At 43.9% G+C, this 16,783-nt stretch overlaps 3 protein-coding genes across 12 annotated transcripts in view; 1 reads left to right on the top strand and 2 right to left on the bottom strand.

The window, feature by feature from the left end:
* The window catches only part of VMP1 (vacuole membrane protein 1), a 69,586-nt gene extending 64,946 nt beyond the window's left edge, over nucleotides 1-4,640 (bottom strand). For 4 of the 9 annotated variants that reach the window (XM_026071397.1, XM_026071400.1, XM_026071395.1 and 1 more), the window contains exons 1-2: nucleotides 4,561-4,638; nucleotides 33-164 (exon numbers count right to left, since the gene is read on the bottom strand). The gene's annotated coding sequence lies outside the window, so the exon portion shown is untranslated. Of the gene's footprint in view, nucleotides 1-32; nucleotides 165-3,801; nucleotides 4,074-4,560 lie in introns of those variants that run through there. The other 5 variants (XM_026071401.1, XM_026071404.1, XM_026071396.1 and 2 more) reach the window with 5 other exon arrangements.
* Nucleotides 4,641-4,722: 82 nt separating this feature from the next.
* Nucleotides 4,723-6,247, top strand: PTRH2 (peptidyl-tRNA hydrolase 2). The gene is made up of 2 exons (XM_026071406.1): nucleotides 4,723-4,833; nucleotides 5,589-6,247. The coding sequence occupies exon 2, from the start codon at nucleotides 5,607-5,609 to the stop codon at nucleotides 6,123-6,125; it is 519 nt and encodes a 172-aa protein (XP_025927191.1). The 5' UTR covers nucleotides 4,723-4,833; nucleotides 5,589-5,606; the 3' UTR covers nucleotides 6,126-6,247.
* Nucleotides 6,248-8,468: 2,221 nt separating this feature from the next.
* CLTC (clathrin heavy chain) overlaps nucleotides 8,469-16,783 on the bottom strand; it is a 37,924-nt gene continuing 29,609 nt past the window's right edge. Inside the window, exons 27-32 of one of the 2 annotated variants that reach the window (XM_026071447.1) lie at nucleotides 16,610-16,741; nucleotides 16,332-16,442; nucleotides 15,441-15,611; nucleotides 14,912-15,133; nucleotides 10,736-10,811; nucleotides 8,469-9,483 (exon numbers count right to left, since the gene is read on the bottom strand). In XM_026071447.1, the coding sequence (XP_025927232.1) occupies nucleotides 9,359-9,483; nucleotides 10,736-10,811; nucleotides 14,912-15,133; nucleotides 15,441-15,611; nucleotides 16,332-16,442; nucleotides 16,610-16,741 (837 nt within the window). In that variant the 3' untranslated portion in view covers nucleotides 8,469-9,358. The remainder of the gene's footprint in view (nucleotides 9,484-10,735; nucleotides 10,812-14,911; nucleotides 15,134-15,440; nucleotides 15,612-16,331; nucleotides 16,443-16,609; nucleotides 16,742-16,783) is intronic. The other variant, XM_026071448.1, reaches the window with a different exon arrangement.

Genomic DNA, 16,783 nt, shown 5'->3' with positions numbered 1-16,783 from the left:
GGAGATCAGTCTTGAAGTGAAACATTACATACCCTTTCGGCTCCGTACTGCTATTTCACTCTTCGCTACTTCTTCCGTATTTGACACCAATGGAACAGACAACTATATCCTCAGCTCTGTAGACATTCAAGACCAAAGTGACTGCTCTTCCAAACCTCCTGTCCCTATGGAGTAAGATAATACCGTTCATCACATGACACAAAACTGACACAGACCCTAACTTGAAGGTTAATAACTTTCCTAAAAGCCACAGAAAATATAAAAAGTAACTGCTTGATTTTTTCCAGTTCTTTAACACTCATGGGAGGCATGCAATTAAAATAAATTAGGACACATCTGAAAGACGTTCAAAATCTCCATAGATATATCTATAATGGGTAACTTTGACATGAGCACACTTATCCTCATACTAAAAATGTTTTTCTAACTAAAATAGTTTAATCCCTCAAAGGAAAGGGCAAGTAATTTAGTTAAAGACCACAGGCTTCCATTTTGTGGGTTATGCCTCAGTACACCAGACCTATTTTCCAATTCTTAGATACAGTTTCAAAACAGTCATCCTACAATTTAGAGTTAAAATTTGTTTTCCAAAAAGACTTTGGGACGCCCTTTAGGAAAGAATGATTTAATGTTGTTGTCACATTAGCTTCAGGGAAGCTGTGCATTTTTCTTTTGAGGTTACTAAAAGTTCTGATCCTGCCATTAAAGCCATATATATATCAAACTGTTCTCTCTAGTGCATTCTCTCAGGTGACACACGAATTTGTCTAAAATCAGGTGCTATGATAGCACAGCAGAGTCGGTACACAATGTATGGATGAAAACGTACAGAAGACGACAGGGAAGACAAAATTCAGGGTGTGCAGGCCTTTGTGGTGATCTCTTGCTGAAACTTCCAAAAGAAAAAGGTTTAAATAGAAGACAGGAAATTAAAATAGCTGGGACTATGAATACTGTGGCATATCGTGCCTCAGAGCAGGTCACAGATCAATTTTGCAACCACCCTGGGATGCAGATCACAGAATGAGACGGCTCCTCTGTTGACTGTGACAACACTCAGCAGGCTGCTGAGAAAACCACTTCTAGATTATCACAGAGGGTGACACACGCTTCTGAGAGGGTGACCTGAGGAGACGTCCTCAGTGTTCCTTCTGTGCTGCTGCACTAACTTCAACACAACTATATCCAGACAGATTTTAAATTAGACAGAATTACAAAGAGCTCCTTCTGTACTTCATGTCCTCTCTCAAACGGGGATTTAGTGACAAGTACTTATGCACAGCACTGATGGCTGCCACAGTAAGGTACCTCTTGGTGAGGGCAGGTTGAGTATGTCCAAGAAGCCCTCTCCTCAAGACTGGTGACTCGGAAAGACTGATATGAGCAGAGAGAAGGGCTTTGGAGAGAGGTGCAACGCAACGTAGGAAGAAGAACATAACTTAATATTCAGGTGACTGAACAGACATGGTATCTTTCACATCCCAGTTTCAGAGGGTTATACTGCAATTCATGCACATACGACCTGCCAAGATTAGTGTTTGTCCTACAGCTGACTGCATTAGGCGTTCAGAAGGTGGCAGTCAAACTCACCACCGTCAGCTTCCCTGCACTTCCAAAAGACACAGAGGAAAGAAACATCACAGGAATTGTTGCAGGATGACAACACATACTGCCCAGAAAAAGCCAGGTAAAATGTAACCAGAAATGAGCCCAGAGTTAGCAAAAGCAAGAGTATAATCACAGCCTTAAGGACCACCACCTCTGACTCCTCCAGCGGTTGGCAAAGAGGGCAGATTTGGTAAGAACTTTGGCTCTACCCTATCTTTCTCAGTGGTGGAGACAGTTTCCCCTGCAAGAAGATGCTTGAGCCTGCCCAGCCGTTAAAGCCAGAGTGCTACTTCCATAAGAGGAGCTACTTCTGAGGTATGGTGTAAATAAAAGGGAAGGAACAGAAGTGCCTAACAGACCCCTCAGAAAACAGGAGCCAAAACATTCTCCTGCTGCCACTTGAGACTTTTTCTCTCCTCTTCAGAGATGTTACCAGTCTCTAAGTTCAACCAATGCAGGTTATGCTATGACAGCCTGGAGCCACCTTAGCCATTCAATGAGAATACCCTGTCCCTACAAGGTGAATCACAGAGGCAAAGCTAGCGTCTTGTAGAAGAGAAGAATATTCTTTCAACAAGCTTGAAATATGCTGAACAATTGCCTGCCTCACAAACAACATCTTAGCGTCTCCTGGGTCCGTCTGGAAAGTGCAACACCAAACCAGCAAGGTGCTGCCCCATGACTGTGGTTCCAACCTGCTACAGCAATACAAAAAGCTAAGTGTTGCAAGAACTTCGAGGCTGTGCCCTTCGTTCTTGCAGAATGGCAAAGTCCAGCCAGCTAACACTTCTCCACAGGTACCAGAAGCTAAAGTTCTAACTTCCAGATAATAATTTGTTTCTTGTCATAATCATACCAGAAAAAGACTGGCCTAGTCCTACTACACACCAGAAGTCTGTCCAGATGAGAACAAGAGGCCAATTCAAAATCCTTGACTCCCAAATGAGAAGAAAAAGTGCGCTTACATTCCTGGTGGCTAAAGAAGAAACCTATGAACCATTAGTGATAGACTAGAATAGCCAAGCTATCGAGGGTTTAAACAAAATCAAATGGCAGTGCTCCCCACTAATGCTGTCTATTCTGAAGTTGAAAACAACCCAAAACACATCCGTTGATTAGGAACAGGACACTAAGGTTCCACCACACACCAATATATTTGTTAAAAAAAGCAGCTGACACAACACATTTTTCCCCCGATACTCATTAAGAAATGAGAGCAGATCTCTAAATATGCATTAATTACACAGAACATTCTAGCGAGAGGCATTCACAAGATGCAATTAGAAATAGTTATGACAGATTCAAAAGATACATCCCACAACCACAAGAAATAGAAAAGCTTTAAAGTGGAAATAGTGCAGTCATTTCAACTTAGAAGCCAATGCTTGCTTCAGTATACTCACCTTTCTCATTGCTGCCTCACACTTAAAAGCTAGAAAGTCCCTCCTATCCTTTCCCACAAAAATTACAAGTACTATTGACTTCAGCTGCTAACTAGGACAAGAAGCTTAGCTCAGATTAGTAAGTGGTGCTCATCTCCCATTGCACAACTAGAAACATGTTTTTTCAAGCTCATCTAAAAACATGAGATGAAACAATCCTTGCAACTGTCACTTATGACTAGTAAGGAGCAGAAGAGTCCATCTCATGCTGCAGAAACAATGCATTGAAAGAAAGAGGAGTGACGTTATGTAGCCCTTTTAAAAGGGTAAATTAAAAAGATCTTATATTTCCTATGCTATCAGAAAATAAGATGGCACATAGTGGGAGAACCCCAGTAGGTCTATTTGGCAAGAAGTGGAGTTAAACAGCCTCAGGTGAGCAGAAGTCCTAACAGTAAAACAGGGCCAAAAGCCACAGCTCAAACAAAATTACTATGCTTCAAGGTATAAAAGAGTAATATCACACCCCCCTCCACCTCAAAGTGCGCAACCCATATTATTAATGATAACTAAACCAGGATACCCGCTTGTTGGTAAGCATCGTCGCATATAGGAGAGAAAACAAGGACAGGAGAGAACCCCGAAGTTTTACTTGCGCACTTCGAAACAGATAACCTGCATTCACAGTACTTTATAGGTAAACTGCCACTGTCAAACAATTTCTTATCCCTTCCCTCAACCGACCTAAATGACTTATCAAATATCCAAGCAGCAAAACTGGAACAAGACAGGAGTCTTATTGCTTTATTACCTTCTGTAATCACTAAATGACACTGCCGAGAAAATTAAGATCAAGATACATAAACGAACTGAGACGTTTAACTTCAATCGACAGAAACAAGACACTTAGCATCTTCACGGATTTGGGCCTAACCACCCAAGCCCGCAGGACGAGCCACAGGCAGCTGGTCATTAGGACAGCAGGCGCGATGCAGAGGATGCAGTCAGCAGCCCAGCGCAGAGAGCAGGACACGTTTCTAGCGGAGAAGCAGGCGGCGGCCGCAGGCGCCTGACCCGTGGCTGCTAGGAGGATTAATTTCTCACTGTGTCATCAGTCACGGTCTCTCGGGCCGGAACAGGGCAATTCCCTCCCTCGCACGCGGTTTCCAGGGTTTTGCCCAATCTGACTCGCAGCGCCCCGAGGAAACCGAGGCTCCGGTGGTGGTGGTGGTGGGGAGATGAACCGGGAGCAAGGCAGCGACGGCCCCGCCGAGCCCCCCGCGCCCGCCTGCACCTCGCCAGCGCCGCCACCGCCGCCGCCCGGGAACCCTCCACACGCAGCCCCGGCCCGGCCCGGCCCGGCCCATCGCCATGGAGACGGGGAGGGGGGGGCGCTACGTGACCCCCGGCTCGGGCGGCCCTGAGGGGCTTTGGGGATCGGGGATGCGGGGAGCCGGTGCGAGGCCCGCTAAGGGGGCGGCGGGCGCGGCACCCCCTCACCGCCCGCCCGGGAAGCCCCCGCGTCGCCCGGCGCGGCACGGCACGGCCCGACCCGCGGCGCTGCACTCACCGCGCTCCGCTCCGGCTGCTCCCGCTGGGCCCGGGCCAACCCGGAAGTGGGGGCGGGGCGAGCCCGCCTGCCGGCGTGCGTCACTTCCCGCGCGCCTGCCCCGCCCGCCGCGGCCGCGCCTGACTGAAGCCGTTTCCCACCCCTCCCCCTCCCGCTTTCCCGCTCCTCGTGCACACGTGACTGCGTGATGTCATCGCCGGGCGACGGATGCCGGGCAGGGCGGGCGGTGCCGGCGTTCGCGGGGCAGCAGCGGCCTGAGGGGCGCGAGCCCAGGTGGGGGGAGTCAGGGGCTCCCCGGGGCCCGGGAGGGATCGGGGGGGCTCGGCGGCGTCCCGGGGCCCCGGTGGGGGTGTCAGGGGCTCTCCGGGGCTTCGGGGGGGGAGGTCGGGGGGCCTCGGCGGCTCCCCAAGGCCCCGGGGGGACTTAGCGGCTCCCCGGGGGGGTCGGGGGGCATCGGCGGCTCCCCAGGGCCTGGGGGGGGGGGGCGTCGGGGGGGCATCGGCTCTTCCCCAGGGCTCCCGGGGGTGTCGGAGGCTCCCCAGGGCCTGGGGGGGGGGCGGCCCCCCCACCGCCGCTCCCCCGCGCTGGTCCGGGCCCGGGGGGGGGGGGGGGGGGGTTGCGTCACTGGCACGAACGCTGATTTGGGGCATTGACTTTAAAAATCTGTTTTACTGCTTCTCTCGCTAGTCTGGGTGTCGCTTTCATGTAAAACGTGGGTTTTTTTTTTCTTAGTTCTACTTGAAATTGCTAAGTAGGAGCATTGCTGGTAGGATGACGCATCACCGCCAGCGGCATTTTTGTGGGTAGAAATTAAATCTGTCAGTGTGAAAGCTGGAAAAGGCCTCATGCACCAAAGCTGTGTCTGAGCATCCTTTCTCAATGCATGAATTTGGAATAGTTCTTTTTTAACAATTTTTGCCTGTTTATAAATAACCAGGTACTCTCAGAACTTCAGACCTCAGAATCTCACTTTCAGAAGTTGAAAAACTCTAGAGAGTATAAACTTTGTCTTTTTTTCCCCCTTTCAGTCTCCAAAATCCATCACTATGGATTATCTCTCCAAGCCCGATCTCCTCAGTATCATTGCTGGAGTTGCATGTGGAGTGTGCCTGGGATGGGGCATTCGCGGTAGACTCCTAAAACAGCCCAAAACCAGAATGACTGCGGCCCCAAATGAGCTGGGGAGCAAAGCTAACATCATGGGAGAGTCTGGGGAGTTCAAGATGGTGCTGATCGTCCGTAACGATCTGAAGATGGGAAAGGGTAAAGTAGCCGCACAGTGTTCCCATGCTGCTGTTTCTGCCTACAAGCAAGTTCAAAGAAGAAATCCTGAACTCCTTAAGCAGTGGGAGTACTGCGGACAACCTAAGGTGGTGCTCAAGGCTCCTGATGAAGAGACTCTCATCCAGCTCCTTGCTGACGCTAAACAGCTAGGACTGACTGTGAGTTTAATACAAGATGCAGGTCGTACTCAAATAGCGCCAGGCTCCCAGACAGTCCTTGGGATTGGACCAGGACCAGCTGATATAATAGATAAAGTTTCTGGTCATCTAAAACTCTTCTAAACTAGGGACCAAAGAAATGTGAATGTAACAGTATACATGAGTACCAAAAGAATAAAATCCAAGTTTGCATTTTTTTTCCAGATGCTCTCTCAGTATAAATAAAGTATGCCTTTTGAGTAAAACCACTTGTTGTAAAATATGAGTTTGCAAAGTTTAATATTAATGTCATTCATAGGTTTCTCTAGCTTCTATATTGCTCTCTGAAGTGGGAAAGAAAATGCTAGGCCTGAGGTTGAGAAAAGTAGAACTTGCAGGATGTTACTACCTGTACGAAGAAGGAACCTGATTTTTTTGTATTGTGTAATTGATTAGGGATCTTACACTGTCTGGTTTACTGGCTGAATAGAAATATTAGGGGAGTGTAAGTGACTTTCTCCCTAATGAGCTAATAATGAGAGGCTCTCCCTCTGCCTTGCATGAGGATTTTTTTGAAGAGATGCATTCTTTAACCCAAAAAAGGTTAGCTGCTAAAGCAGTTAAGAATTGTGCTGTACAAATGGGGATAGATGGAGCTAACTTACTACCTACACAAACAGTTGCTAATATGGTAACTGATGCAATAGCATGTAACCAGCATGAGACTGAACAAGTTTAACTAGAGTTATAGCCTGTGGTTAAGAACCAGTAAATAATTCTTGAGGGAAGGAGTAAGCCATGCCCCCTTCTGGATGTGCTCATGTAGCTACTGTATTTGCAGAAGTTTGCAAGCAGGTCCATATTACCATTTAGATAATGGTATAGGGAGTTACCCATACATATGAACAGCTTGTCATGTAGGAACCAACCTGCATCCTGTTCTACTTTGGTCCTTTGGGGTTCAAAGAAACACTCAAACATAGAAGTTACTGGACAGAGTTCAGCTCACCCTGATGTACACCGTCAGGGCTGTTTACGGGCTTATTTTCTGATGGGTAGATGCTACTCTTGCAGCTCCATTTTAGCTCTGCTACTGTAAGAGGCAAGTTGCACCTGTGTTCCTATTGCTAATATAGTTTTGTAACAACAACAAAAAAAATTTTTAAAGAAATTTAAAAGAATTCTGCTATTGTAGTCACTTGTTTTACAGCCTCTCAGCCAAGTCTTCCTTTTGTCCTCTCTTACAACACAGTTCATGGGAACACAACTGTGTACTAAGAATTGCCTTAAAGCTTTGTCAGCCAAATGTACGGACCCAGACTGAATACTGGAGGTAGGGGGTGTGTGTTGAAATGCAACTGTTCTACACACAAAGAGTAGAGAGGGAATTTTTACATTGCACCTTTTATTCAGACTCAAGATCTTATGAAGACTGACACTACTCCCTGCAGGCTCTTGCTCTAGCTCACTCCTGCAAAAAATGAGATTGCAAGTTAAACGTTTGATCAGTGTAATTGAATTAGTGACCAGAGTCTCCATGGAGATTAAGGGAGGGGGGAGTAGCATTAGTATCCTGCAGTCAGCTTAGCCCAGGTAGAAGGGCATGGTGGTTTGGCCTCTGTTTAGAGTGGAAAGAAAAATAGCTCTTGACACGCCTGCCACAGGTCAGCAGCCATCTGCCTTCCTCAAGGAGGGCCACCATCTGCAAAGATCTTGATCAGTTAAGATCACACCTAGCCCTCTTCCCTGTCAGCTATAGGAAGGTCTGAGTCCACAGCCTCAGAGAACATTTGGTGCTTCCTACTCCAGTTCTAGGTACTACAGCTCATTTCGGAAAAGCAACCTTAGATAGACCTGTGGCAGGTTAGGCCCCAGCTAGATGCCTACAGCCACCATTACACATTGAACTGCTGCAGTGCTCCACTGCCAGGATCACATAATACAAGTGTGGAGCCCCCGTGAGCAAGCAGAAAGGGGATTCGGCTGCAAAGCTGGAACCTGTCATTGAAGATGGCTCCTGGTTAAGAAAGCCTCTGTAACCATTATGGACAGTCCTGTAATATTTGTTACACTCAAATATGACAGTATTCATAGACAAACATTTAAGTCATTTTTATTTGAAGCTAAATATATTTAAGGCAACTTACACACCTAGAACATGATCTCAATTTAACTGACACACCCTACTACAATCCTAATTTATCATCTGGTCATAGATGCTGTAGTTGACCACAAGGCAGCCAACTATTGAAAAGTGCTATTTTTTTTTCTGTCTGGCATAATCTTTCTATAGAAAAAGCATCACATATTTTCCTTGAATTGTCCCCTCAGTGCAAGACACCTCTCCTGGTTTCTCCATTTCTGCTGTTCTAATGGCCCCTCATCCCCTTGAATATATGTACTTGGATGCCTCATACTACCAGCACTGTAATACTTGGTTTGAGTTGGAAGGTCCTTTTTGAAGACAGTAAAGTGAAGCTACCACTATGCAGCATGTCCACAGTCCAGTAATTTATTTTTAAATTGCGTAATTTCAAATTGCACAAACAAAACTGAACAGCAATATGCTTGAATTCTCTCTTCTGTACACTCAAAACAGTGATCTAAAACACCACAATATCCAACATACACAAACCTCAGGGCAGGGTTAGTAAATACACAGATTGGAATCATGGTGCTCTGTTCCTGAATGGAATGTCCCACAAAAGCACAGGATACAGCACAACATAAGGTCATCTGTTACATATGGAGTGAGCAAAAAGACACTAGCATTTTCTATATGCATAACTGGAGAAACCTGCATAGGTTAAGGAAAAAACTTTACTCATTTGAAGTCAGGCAAGGTTGTCTGTACGCATTTTTAATTTTTAGAGCTATGCAATCCAACCAGGGAAGGATATGCTGATTAGTGTTGTCTCTTGTCAGCGGTCTTGCGAGGTCAAATACAAGTATCTTCGCTTTAGCTTTCTCCGAATATACAGTGAGACTTAAATGCATTTAGAATAGACAGTACATACTGTAAGCTGCTCACATACAATGAACTTAAGATTCAATATTAGAGTTTAACACTATAGAGTGCAAATCAGAATCTTCACAATAGACTTAATGGTAATAAGCAGTCCTGCAAAAGCCCACTTGAACAAAGTTGTTTAAACTATTCCCCTTTTAACGTAAAGTCTAAATGACATGGAATGTGAAAAAGATTTAACATAAGTGATTCAAATAGTTTGCGCTAGAAAAAACAGTCCTTCATGAAATAAAGGTTACAAGAACACGAGGCAGAACTCTTGCTTTTCCCTGTTATGAGTTAAAGCGGGGAGGGACGGTGGAGTTTCAGTAAGAAAATATGCTAGCTCCAGACTGACTTGCACTGCACCTTACATGCTGTACCCAAAGCCAGGCTGAGGTTGCCCATAGGGAGGTGCAGTGTAGCCATAGCCAAAAGGTGCTTGTGGAGGAACTGCAACACTGGGTCCTGCTGTCAACATTAGTTGTGGCTGACCTGGAAGACACAACAGTTCCATCTTTATTCTTAGGTACCAAGAATTCAGTCAGCAGAATTCTTACAGCTTCTCTATAGGCAGTTGTACATTCAACAGTTACTCCCTTCTGACCTGGCTTAGGGTCCTCAGCAGCCAGAATGAGCATTTCCCAGAAGGTAAGACCTCAAAAGCAGAATGTATGGCTTCAGATAGTATGCTATGAAGTATACGGACACCGACAGATTCTTGAAACTATGGGCAAGTAGTTTAGTTTCTTAGAATATTGGGGAGGAGAAAGAAGGGAAAAGCTTCCTTTTCCTCAGGCATTGGGCTTGCTCGGTCCCAGAATCGGTTTGTTTTTTGATTAGCATTTCCTATTCCAATTAGGTTAGTGACTCAGCATGGTTTAAGGCTGGAGTCCTGTGTTACAGTGTGCCTTATGCAGCCCTAAAGCACAGAAACGCATTCTAAAGCATTCTCATAAGCCACATTTGCTACAATGGAATAGTTCATTCTGGAAAATTAAGTCCTTGGCAAATACCCAATTTTCAGCTATTCAAGACACCTCAATAAAACAGTCCAAATAGTCTGCATAGCACATTAAGTCAAGACATGGTATCCAGACTAGATTTTTCAGCCTTATAATTGCAATTCAAGCATATTAACTATATTAAGTCCACATAAAGACAGCTGTCAGCTATGAGACTTCTGCTTTGGAGACAGTGTAGATGTGATTACTTATCAGAATATTCAGAGACAAACCTCAAAATCATCACACCCAACAGCTTTATGGACGAATTCCACAATTATTGCACTGTTTTTGGGGTGTGTTGACTAAAGAGATGCCACCTGTACACTGTAGACTTCTTTACCACTGGACGCAAGTCATATTTGTAATTCTTACTAGAATTAAGAGAAAAATAAGCTGAATATGAAGGAAACACCCAGGATGGAAATAATGTATATGGAACAAGATCCAAATATACACTTCTAGTAAGACTGAAATGGTACAGCTACTGTATCTCCTTTCCTTTAGAAGGGTTTTCCTTAGTGTGCTAGGGCAGTCTTAAAGCCTGTAGTCCCTATCCAACCTTAGCAGAAGGATCAGAGCTGCGCTTTACTTAGTATTTTACAATACGTTCCCTTAAGACTTGATTTCATAAGAAGGATAGCTACCATTCCCAGGGGACTTTCTTGGGCAAAAACATGTAAACCAACACTTCTCCATACAAGCTAAATGTGTTTCTGACAACACGTGAACTAAGATATTACCATAAACAATAGGTTGTGTTTCTGTAGCTTGCTCCTCTTCCTTTCTCAAAGACTCTGATGCATCCAGTTTATCCACCTGGAAGCAAGATCAACAGTTAAGACAACTCTTCTAAAAAAAGATACTTATTCATGGCAGAGAAGTGGAAAAGCCTTAGTGGTATGTTAACACCCATAAAGAAAAAGGAGACCATTTACAAGTTAAGATCAATTCAAGTAGCAATGTTGATACTGGTGCAGTCAAGACTGTCCATTTCCTGAGAAGAAATCCCTAACTGAGGGATTTGTGGAACATCTTTGAAAGCTCACTCCAGGCTGAAGTTTTTTGAAGATCCCATACTGGACTAGAGCTACTTTGACACCAGTAAGCTCATCAGTTCAACAGAATCACTGGTGCTCCAACTGCTTCAAACCAACAGTTTTAAGACATGAACTCAAATTTCAACCCAATGTCAGTTGGAGGCCTTTGGTTTTGGAGCAATTCCCAAGATAATGTCCAGACCTGGAGAAGTTTCCTTGAATAGAATACTGAGGCAGAGTAATCTGAAGTTGGTATTTGTACACAGCAGACTGCAATAGCATCCGACATGTCACTTGAGCCTCAAGATTTCACTTTCCAAACCCATTCACTCATGCAATTTAAGTTCAAATGCAGAGAATGCATGTGTATAAGACTTGCTTTTTTCTCTCCCCCCACTCTAGAACTGTGTGGCAGTCAGCCTAAACCCACAAAAACTCAGCTTAAGTCTAATACACAGTAACAGGACAAGACTAACCATCTTCACTCTGCTGCACAGCAAATGCAATTTTACTTGTTAGCCCACCCCTACAGAAAGGCAAGAGAAGAAACTTGTTCTGTAGTGTAGCATCGCCACTAAAACAGATCCATGGAAACTCAGCATTTTTACAGTCTGAGACCAGCCCTGAAACTAAATCACAAAAATTAGGTATTGATATTTTACCTGGGAGATAAGATTTAATATAAAGTCAGAGACAATCATGCCAATTACTTTGTAAGACAGAAAAACAACTCACAAACCAGATTAGTCTTTGATGTCGTTTGTGCCCTTTATAAAGTAAGTTTGAAGACAGATTTCCTGTACTTACACAGGGTCAGCATTACTTATTCATCTATACCAAGCTCCATGAGTTGAACAGTTTTCAGCCTAACTATGCTATATTAGCACTGCCTGCAGATATTTGCTAACAGCTTTCCTTCATTTAGTTGCAAGTTAAATGATTGTGTTCCATACACCTGTTAATTTGTAACCTCAAATAGAGGCATAAATCCAGGAAGTGGCACAAGTCCTGAGCTTTAGGAGTCCGTTCATTCTCTGGGCTTCCAGGGTGAGCCCTTGGGCTGCCTCATACCAGTATCTGGCTTGCTGCTGTCAAAATCCACAGGACTGTATGCCAGTGCTTTAAAGACTCATTTCTGGACGCTGTGCTGAGAACTGCGCTTTAGCTCAAACAACAACACACTGAACACTGAAGCACAAGTTTAGAGATGCAGATCCAAGGAGAATGTGCAGAGTTTGCTACTAAGCAAAGGCATTTGGTTTACACACACCTAGAAAGCCTCCAGCCCAGGACACTTGAGGCATTTCTGACCCAGTTTTGATGCCTCCCCTCAGAGCTACATGAATATTTACAAACTTGAGCTTGTTACTGTAACCAGTCTGCAGGATGGTTCTTACACCAGGTTCAGCACCCTACACACTTGTAGCAAGATTTTTTTAAAGGCTTTTCCACAGGGACTGCAATAAGCTGCAGAGGAAAAAGTAACATGCATTCAATGTTATTGTGTTATGTGTGCATGAAAAAGAGGCAAAAGTACTGAAGCAAGAGTGAGGTCTGAAGATGACTGCCATACAGGCTCCCCCCAAAAAACCACACGCAGCCCACAGCAATGCCTCATAGCTTAAGGAATAGTGGGATGTAATTGCAATGACTGCTACACATGCGTAGTTTATGCAAACACTGCAGTTCAATTACCTTTTTTCACACACACGCTTTCTTACTGCCTCACTTACTAGCTGCTGAAGGACCTTACACTATGCATTTTAATCAGGTTAGCCTTGAGTTCCAGTGGTGTATTTACAGACATCTTGTCACCAAGAGGCAGTTTGCATTTAGTCCATCTTGAAGCCCTGTGTCAGTTTGTTTGCCCTTTGCTCAACCACATTAATGGAAAACTTACACTAGGGCTGATCTCTGTTCTAACAAGAATTGGGATGGTATTTATACAGAAGCAGATGGACAGAAGCCTTAGAGATTGCCCTTAGGAAGGTCAAAATTGCATAGCAAAAGGCAAGTATCAGAGTAGCCTCAGAAAAGCAATAAGCATTACCACTTTATTTTTTAAAGAAGTAGCAAGAGAAGTTTAATGAAGCTGAAGAGCTTGGAAGGCAGTCTTTTTTTGCACAACTACAAGAAATTTGCTACAGGGAAGAGTACCACAGACTTGGTCTAATAGCTGAAGTTTTAAGTTACTATGTGAACTAGAGCACCATGTGGATTAGACTAGCACCATAAGAACTGGACACCTGAATGAGGAAGAGTCTCTTCTGAAGCAGCTAGTAGCTATACTGCCTACAGTCAGCACACATTAGTAACAGTCAAGGGATCAGAAACTGGATCACAGTCCTTCTACCAGCAAACGCCATATTGATTTATGGTTCAGAAAGTGGTCTAAGACTTAGTTATTCCTTATTACAGGAGATTCTTCCAGTCAGATTGGCTGTCAAATAGTAGCGCTTGTGTATCCTTTCAACACTACGTTGACTGTGATCCAACTGATCACCTGTATACCCTTCCTGAAGGATCTATTAGCTTATTAGTAGCAAATGAATCTACTTTTGTCCTACAGCTCTAGCTACTTGTAGAGTTAAACAATTTGCATATGCTTTAGTGGTATTTTCTTTGGGGGAAAAGCAGTAGCAGCAGTGTAGTAAACATAGGAAGGAAAAAACTCATGCAGAATCCTTAGACTTAGTCCTCCAGACTTAAAGATGGAAAACAAGAATCAACTTTCACCTTTTCCTTTATTGCATCAACCTGCAAAGGAATTCAGAAGGTGCAGCTTAGAAAAATCAAATTCCATATTTAGCATATAAAAGGTAGAAACAAAAGCGTCAGGGAAGAAATAATTAAGGTACAGGAGAGTAAAAACAAAGATACACCAGAAGTATCTGCTTTAGAAAGGCAGCTCTGCTTGTTATTACACTATGTCTTACTGCATTGATTTCATTAACTAAGCTAAAGTTACATGCTAGTCTTTTGGTAGATCTTGAAGTTTTAATCTTTCAGAATCCTACTCCAGGACTACTAGTTCCAAGAGAGGCCTAGCATTAGCTTGATACATCAGGCATACCTGACAAGCAATGCCATTGCTTAGACAGTTCCCAACCTCCCCCAAAATACAGTATTTAAGGATAGCAGATCGCTGTAGGACTACAGAGTAGTCCTATCTTTAGGAGTCACGACCAAGCAAGTCTCCTAGAAAACAAGCACTATAGCCTTCATCGACTCAGGCATCAAGTTTAACTTTTAATTTATCATGGAAAGAGTGTTGATCATTAAGGAATTTACACTATTTCATTGGAAGATATGCTAAAAGCTTCAGCTGGGCAAATCTTGAGAATGACAGTTGAAATTCAACTTCTACAAATTCAGTTCAGGTCTGTCAGAGTTACCAAGTACTTTCCCATCCTGAAAAGACTTGAAATGAAAACCAAGTCAGAGATACTTAATGGCACTAATTATCAGGGCCACATTTTAGAGTTAAGTGCACAGCAGACCAAGTTAACTCAAGATCTAGCTATAAAGCTATTTAGTATACAATCTGGAATTTAGTTAGAGCTTGTTGCCATTTGGGATTCCTGACTGACATGGCATATGATGAACAGCCTGAATCCTAAAACTACTTTAAGACACTGCCCATGGTCAGGCAAATACTACTGATGCAGATTCTGCAACTGGTAGATAGGGTGGAGTCTGCAAATGTTTCAGTCTCTTAGAGGGCGAAGTCTCTCCCCAGATGGACTGAAAGTAAGTGTGGACATGGACAGACAGACATTTGACAAAGCCCATATCAATGTTAGTAGCAAGCAGACAGTCTCAAGGCATACACCACAGTGACTTATGAGCTTTCAGTGTTGGAGAAGCCCCTGCTCTTACCTTGGTCAGGTATTCCTTCATGACCTGAATAAAGTAGGGCATGGCAAAGTCCATGATGTTGTGCCTCCATGCCGTTTCCAGAACAACATCTGGCCTTAGGAGGTCATAGCAGGTGAAGAGACAAGCACCAAAACATTCTTTCTTGTTCTCCTGCAAGAACCACTGCAGCAATTCTTCTGCCAACTCTGTATCTTTGGATTCTGAAGCGTACTGCATTGCATCCTACAACAGAACAGTCTGTTTAGCCTCAGGTGCCACAAGTACATTCACTGACATGGACCAGGTAAGCTGCAATCAATTACTGACATAGTAGAGTGGAGACATTCCATAACTTGTTTCCAAGAAATCTTTCCATCTACCACCACTCCACAGCTAGTTTTCTGGATTAGCAACAGGCACCACCTAGCAGTATCCAAAGAGATGCAGCTTGACTAGCAAGCCAAGGAATTCCACATTTGAGCGTCTGTAGTCAGTTGAAAGGCTCCAAACAGGCTAACTATGCTAAACCAGGCCTGTGTAGTGGTCTTACCTTATACAATCTGTCTTTCTTGCAGAGTTCTACACTCTGTTTCCAGCGGTTGTTTCCTTTGAAGAGATATGCAGCAATTCTTCGGAATTCTATCAGTTCATGCTTCTCCAAACGTTGAGCAAGGGAAATGTTGTCGAAGTTGTCATAAGCATCTATAGAAGTCCTAAGAGCCTGAGTTAAGTAGAACAAAGTCATTCACACCTCACACACAAAATTGTGCTCTCAGGGATATCAACATTTTAGCGTTTTAGTTCTGTGTTCCTACTCCTCGCAGGATAAAGTATTCTAGCAGCCCTGCAGAGAGATCTAGCTCTTTGGAGAAGGTAGTGTTTGACACACACATGGAGTTTAGTGCATTCCAGTCAGTACTTTTCAATAGTGATTGCAGAGGATCAGAGACTGAATCCCTGTTATGCTAGCTATGCAAATACTAGAATAGCTAGACATCATAACTGTTCAGCCTATTAAGTTCTTTCCTTAGTACCCACTGTTTGTTTTCAACAAGAGTTGGATTTTGCACTCATAACAAAAGTAGCCAGTCTGTCCCCAGTAGGAATGGCCCAAAAAGCTCCTAGAAAGCCACTGACAGTTCTCCCCTTAATCACTTGCTAGTTGCTCCTAGTTCAGATTGAAGCAGCAAAGAACAAATACTTAGGGAACGTAAGTTAACAACAAGCAGGTAGAATCTACTGGAAACTAAACAGAAACTTATGTTTCTAGATCTGAAAGGTAGACCTGGAATATTAGGTTAATACTGACTCAGAAGCAAGCCTCAGTAAACTGTCTGAAGCTCAGGAACAGCTGCTATTATTATGAAGCATGTAATAAGCATAATACAACATGCTAGTTGATAGCCATTAGAGTATTTTACTGTTTCAAGACAAGACATACCTGGTAGTCTTCTTCAATAATGAAGAGGTTGTTCAGGGACTCATTCACTGATTTGTTGTTGTGATTCTGAACTGAGCGCAAGTAAGGCTTAACCAGTGGTAGCTGTTTAACCTTCAAGAAAACAGGTTGACAGATTAAGTCAAGATAACTTGTTACAGAGGTCTTGTAGCTATTTAGCTGCCCCACTGGGAGGATGCTGAGCGTTTTAAAGCACTACTACAGCTCAGTGCTTTTCCAATTGCAACCCTTTCCTTTAATCTGGATATTGGAACAGTTACCTTTGTGAAGAAGGTGACAGCACGAGTGTGGTCAAGCCGAGGGGACAATACCATCAGCAGATCATTGAGCAACAGAGGTTTAAATTCCAAATAGAATTGAACTGCCTTGTAATACAGCTCCACATTGGCCACCTAGAGGAAAAGTAAGGATGTACATTTAGAGCAGGAGCTCGA

This window comes from Apteryx rowi, unplaced genomic scaffold, assembly GCF_003343035.1.
Source record: "Apteryx rowi isolate R43461 unplaced genomic scaffold, aptRow1 scaffold_325, whole genome shotgun sequence".
NCBI classification, from domain to species: Eukaryota; Metazoa; Chordata; class Aves; order Apterygiformes; family Apterygidae; genus Apteryx; species Apteryx rowi.
Note: the sequence above shows the minus strand (reverse complement) of the source record. Positions and strands in the feature narration are given on the sequence as shown.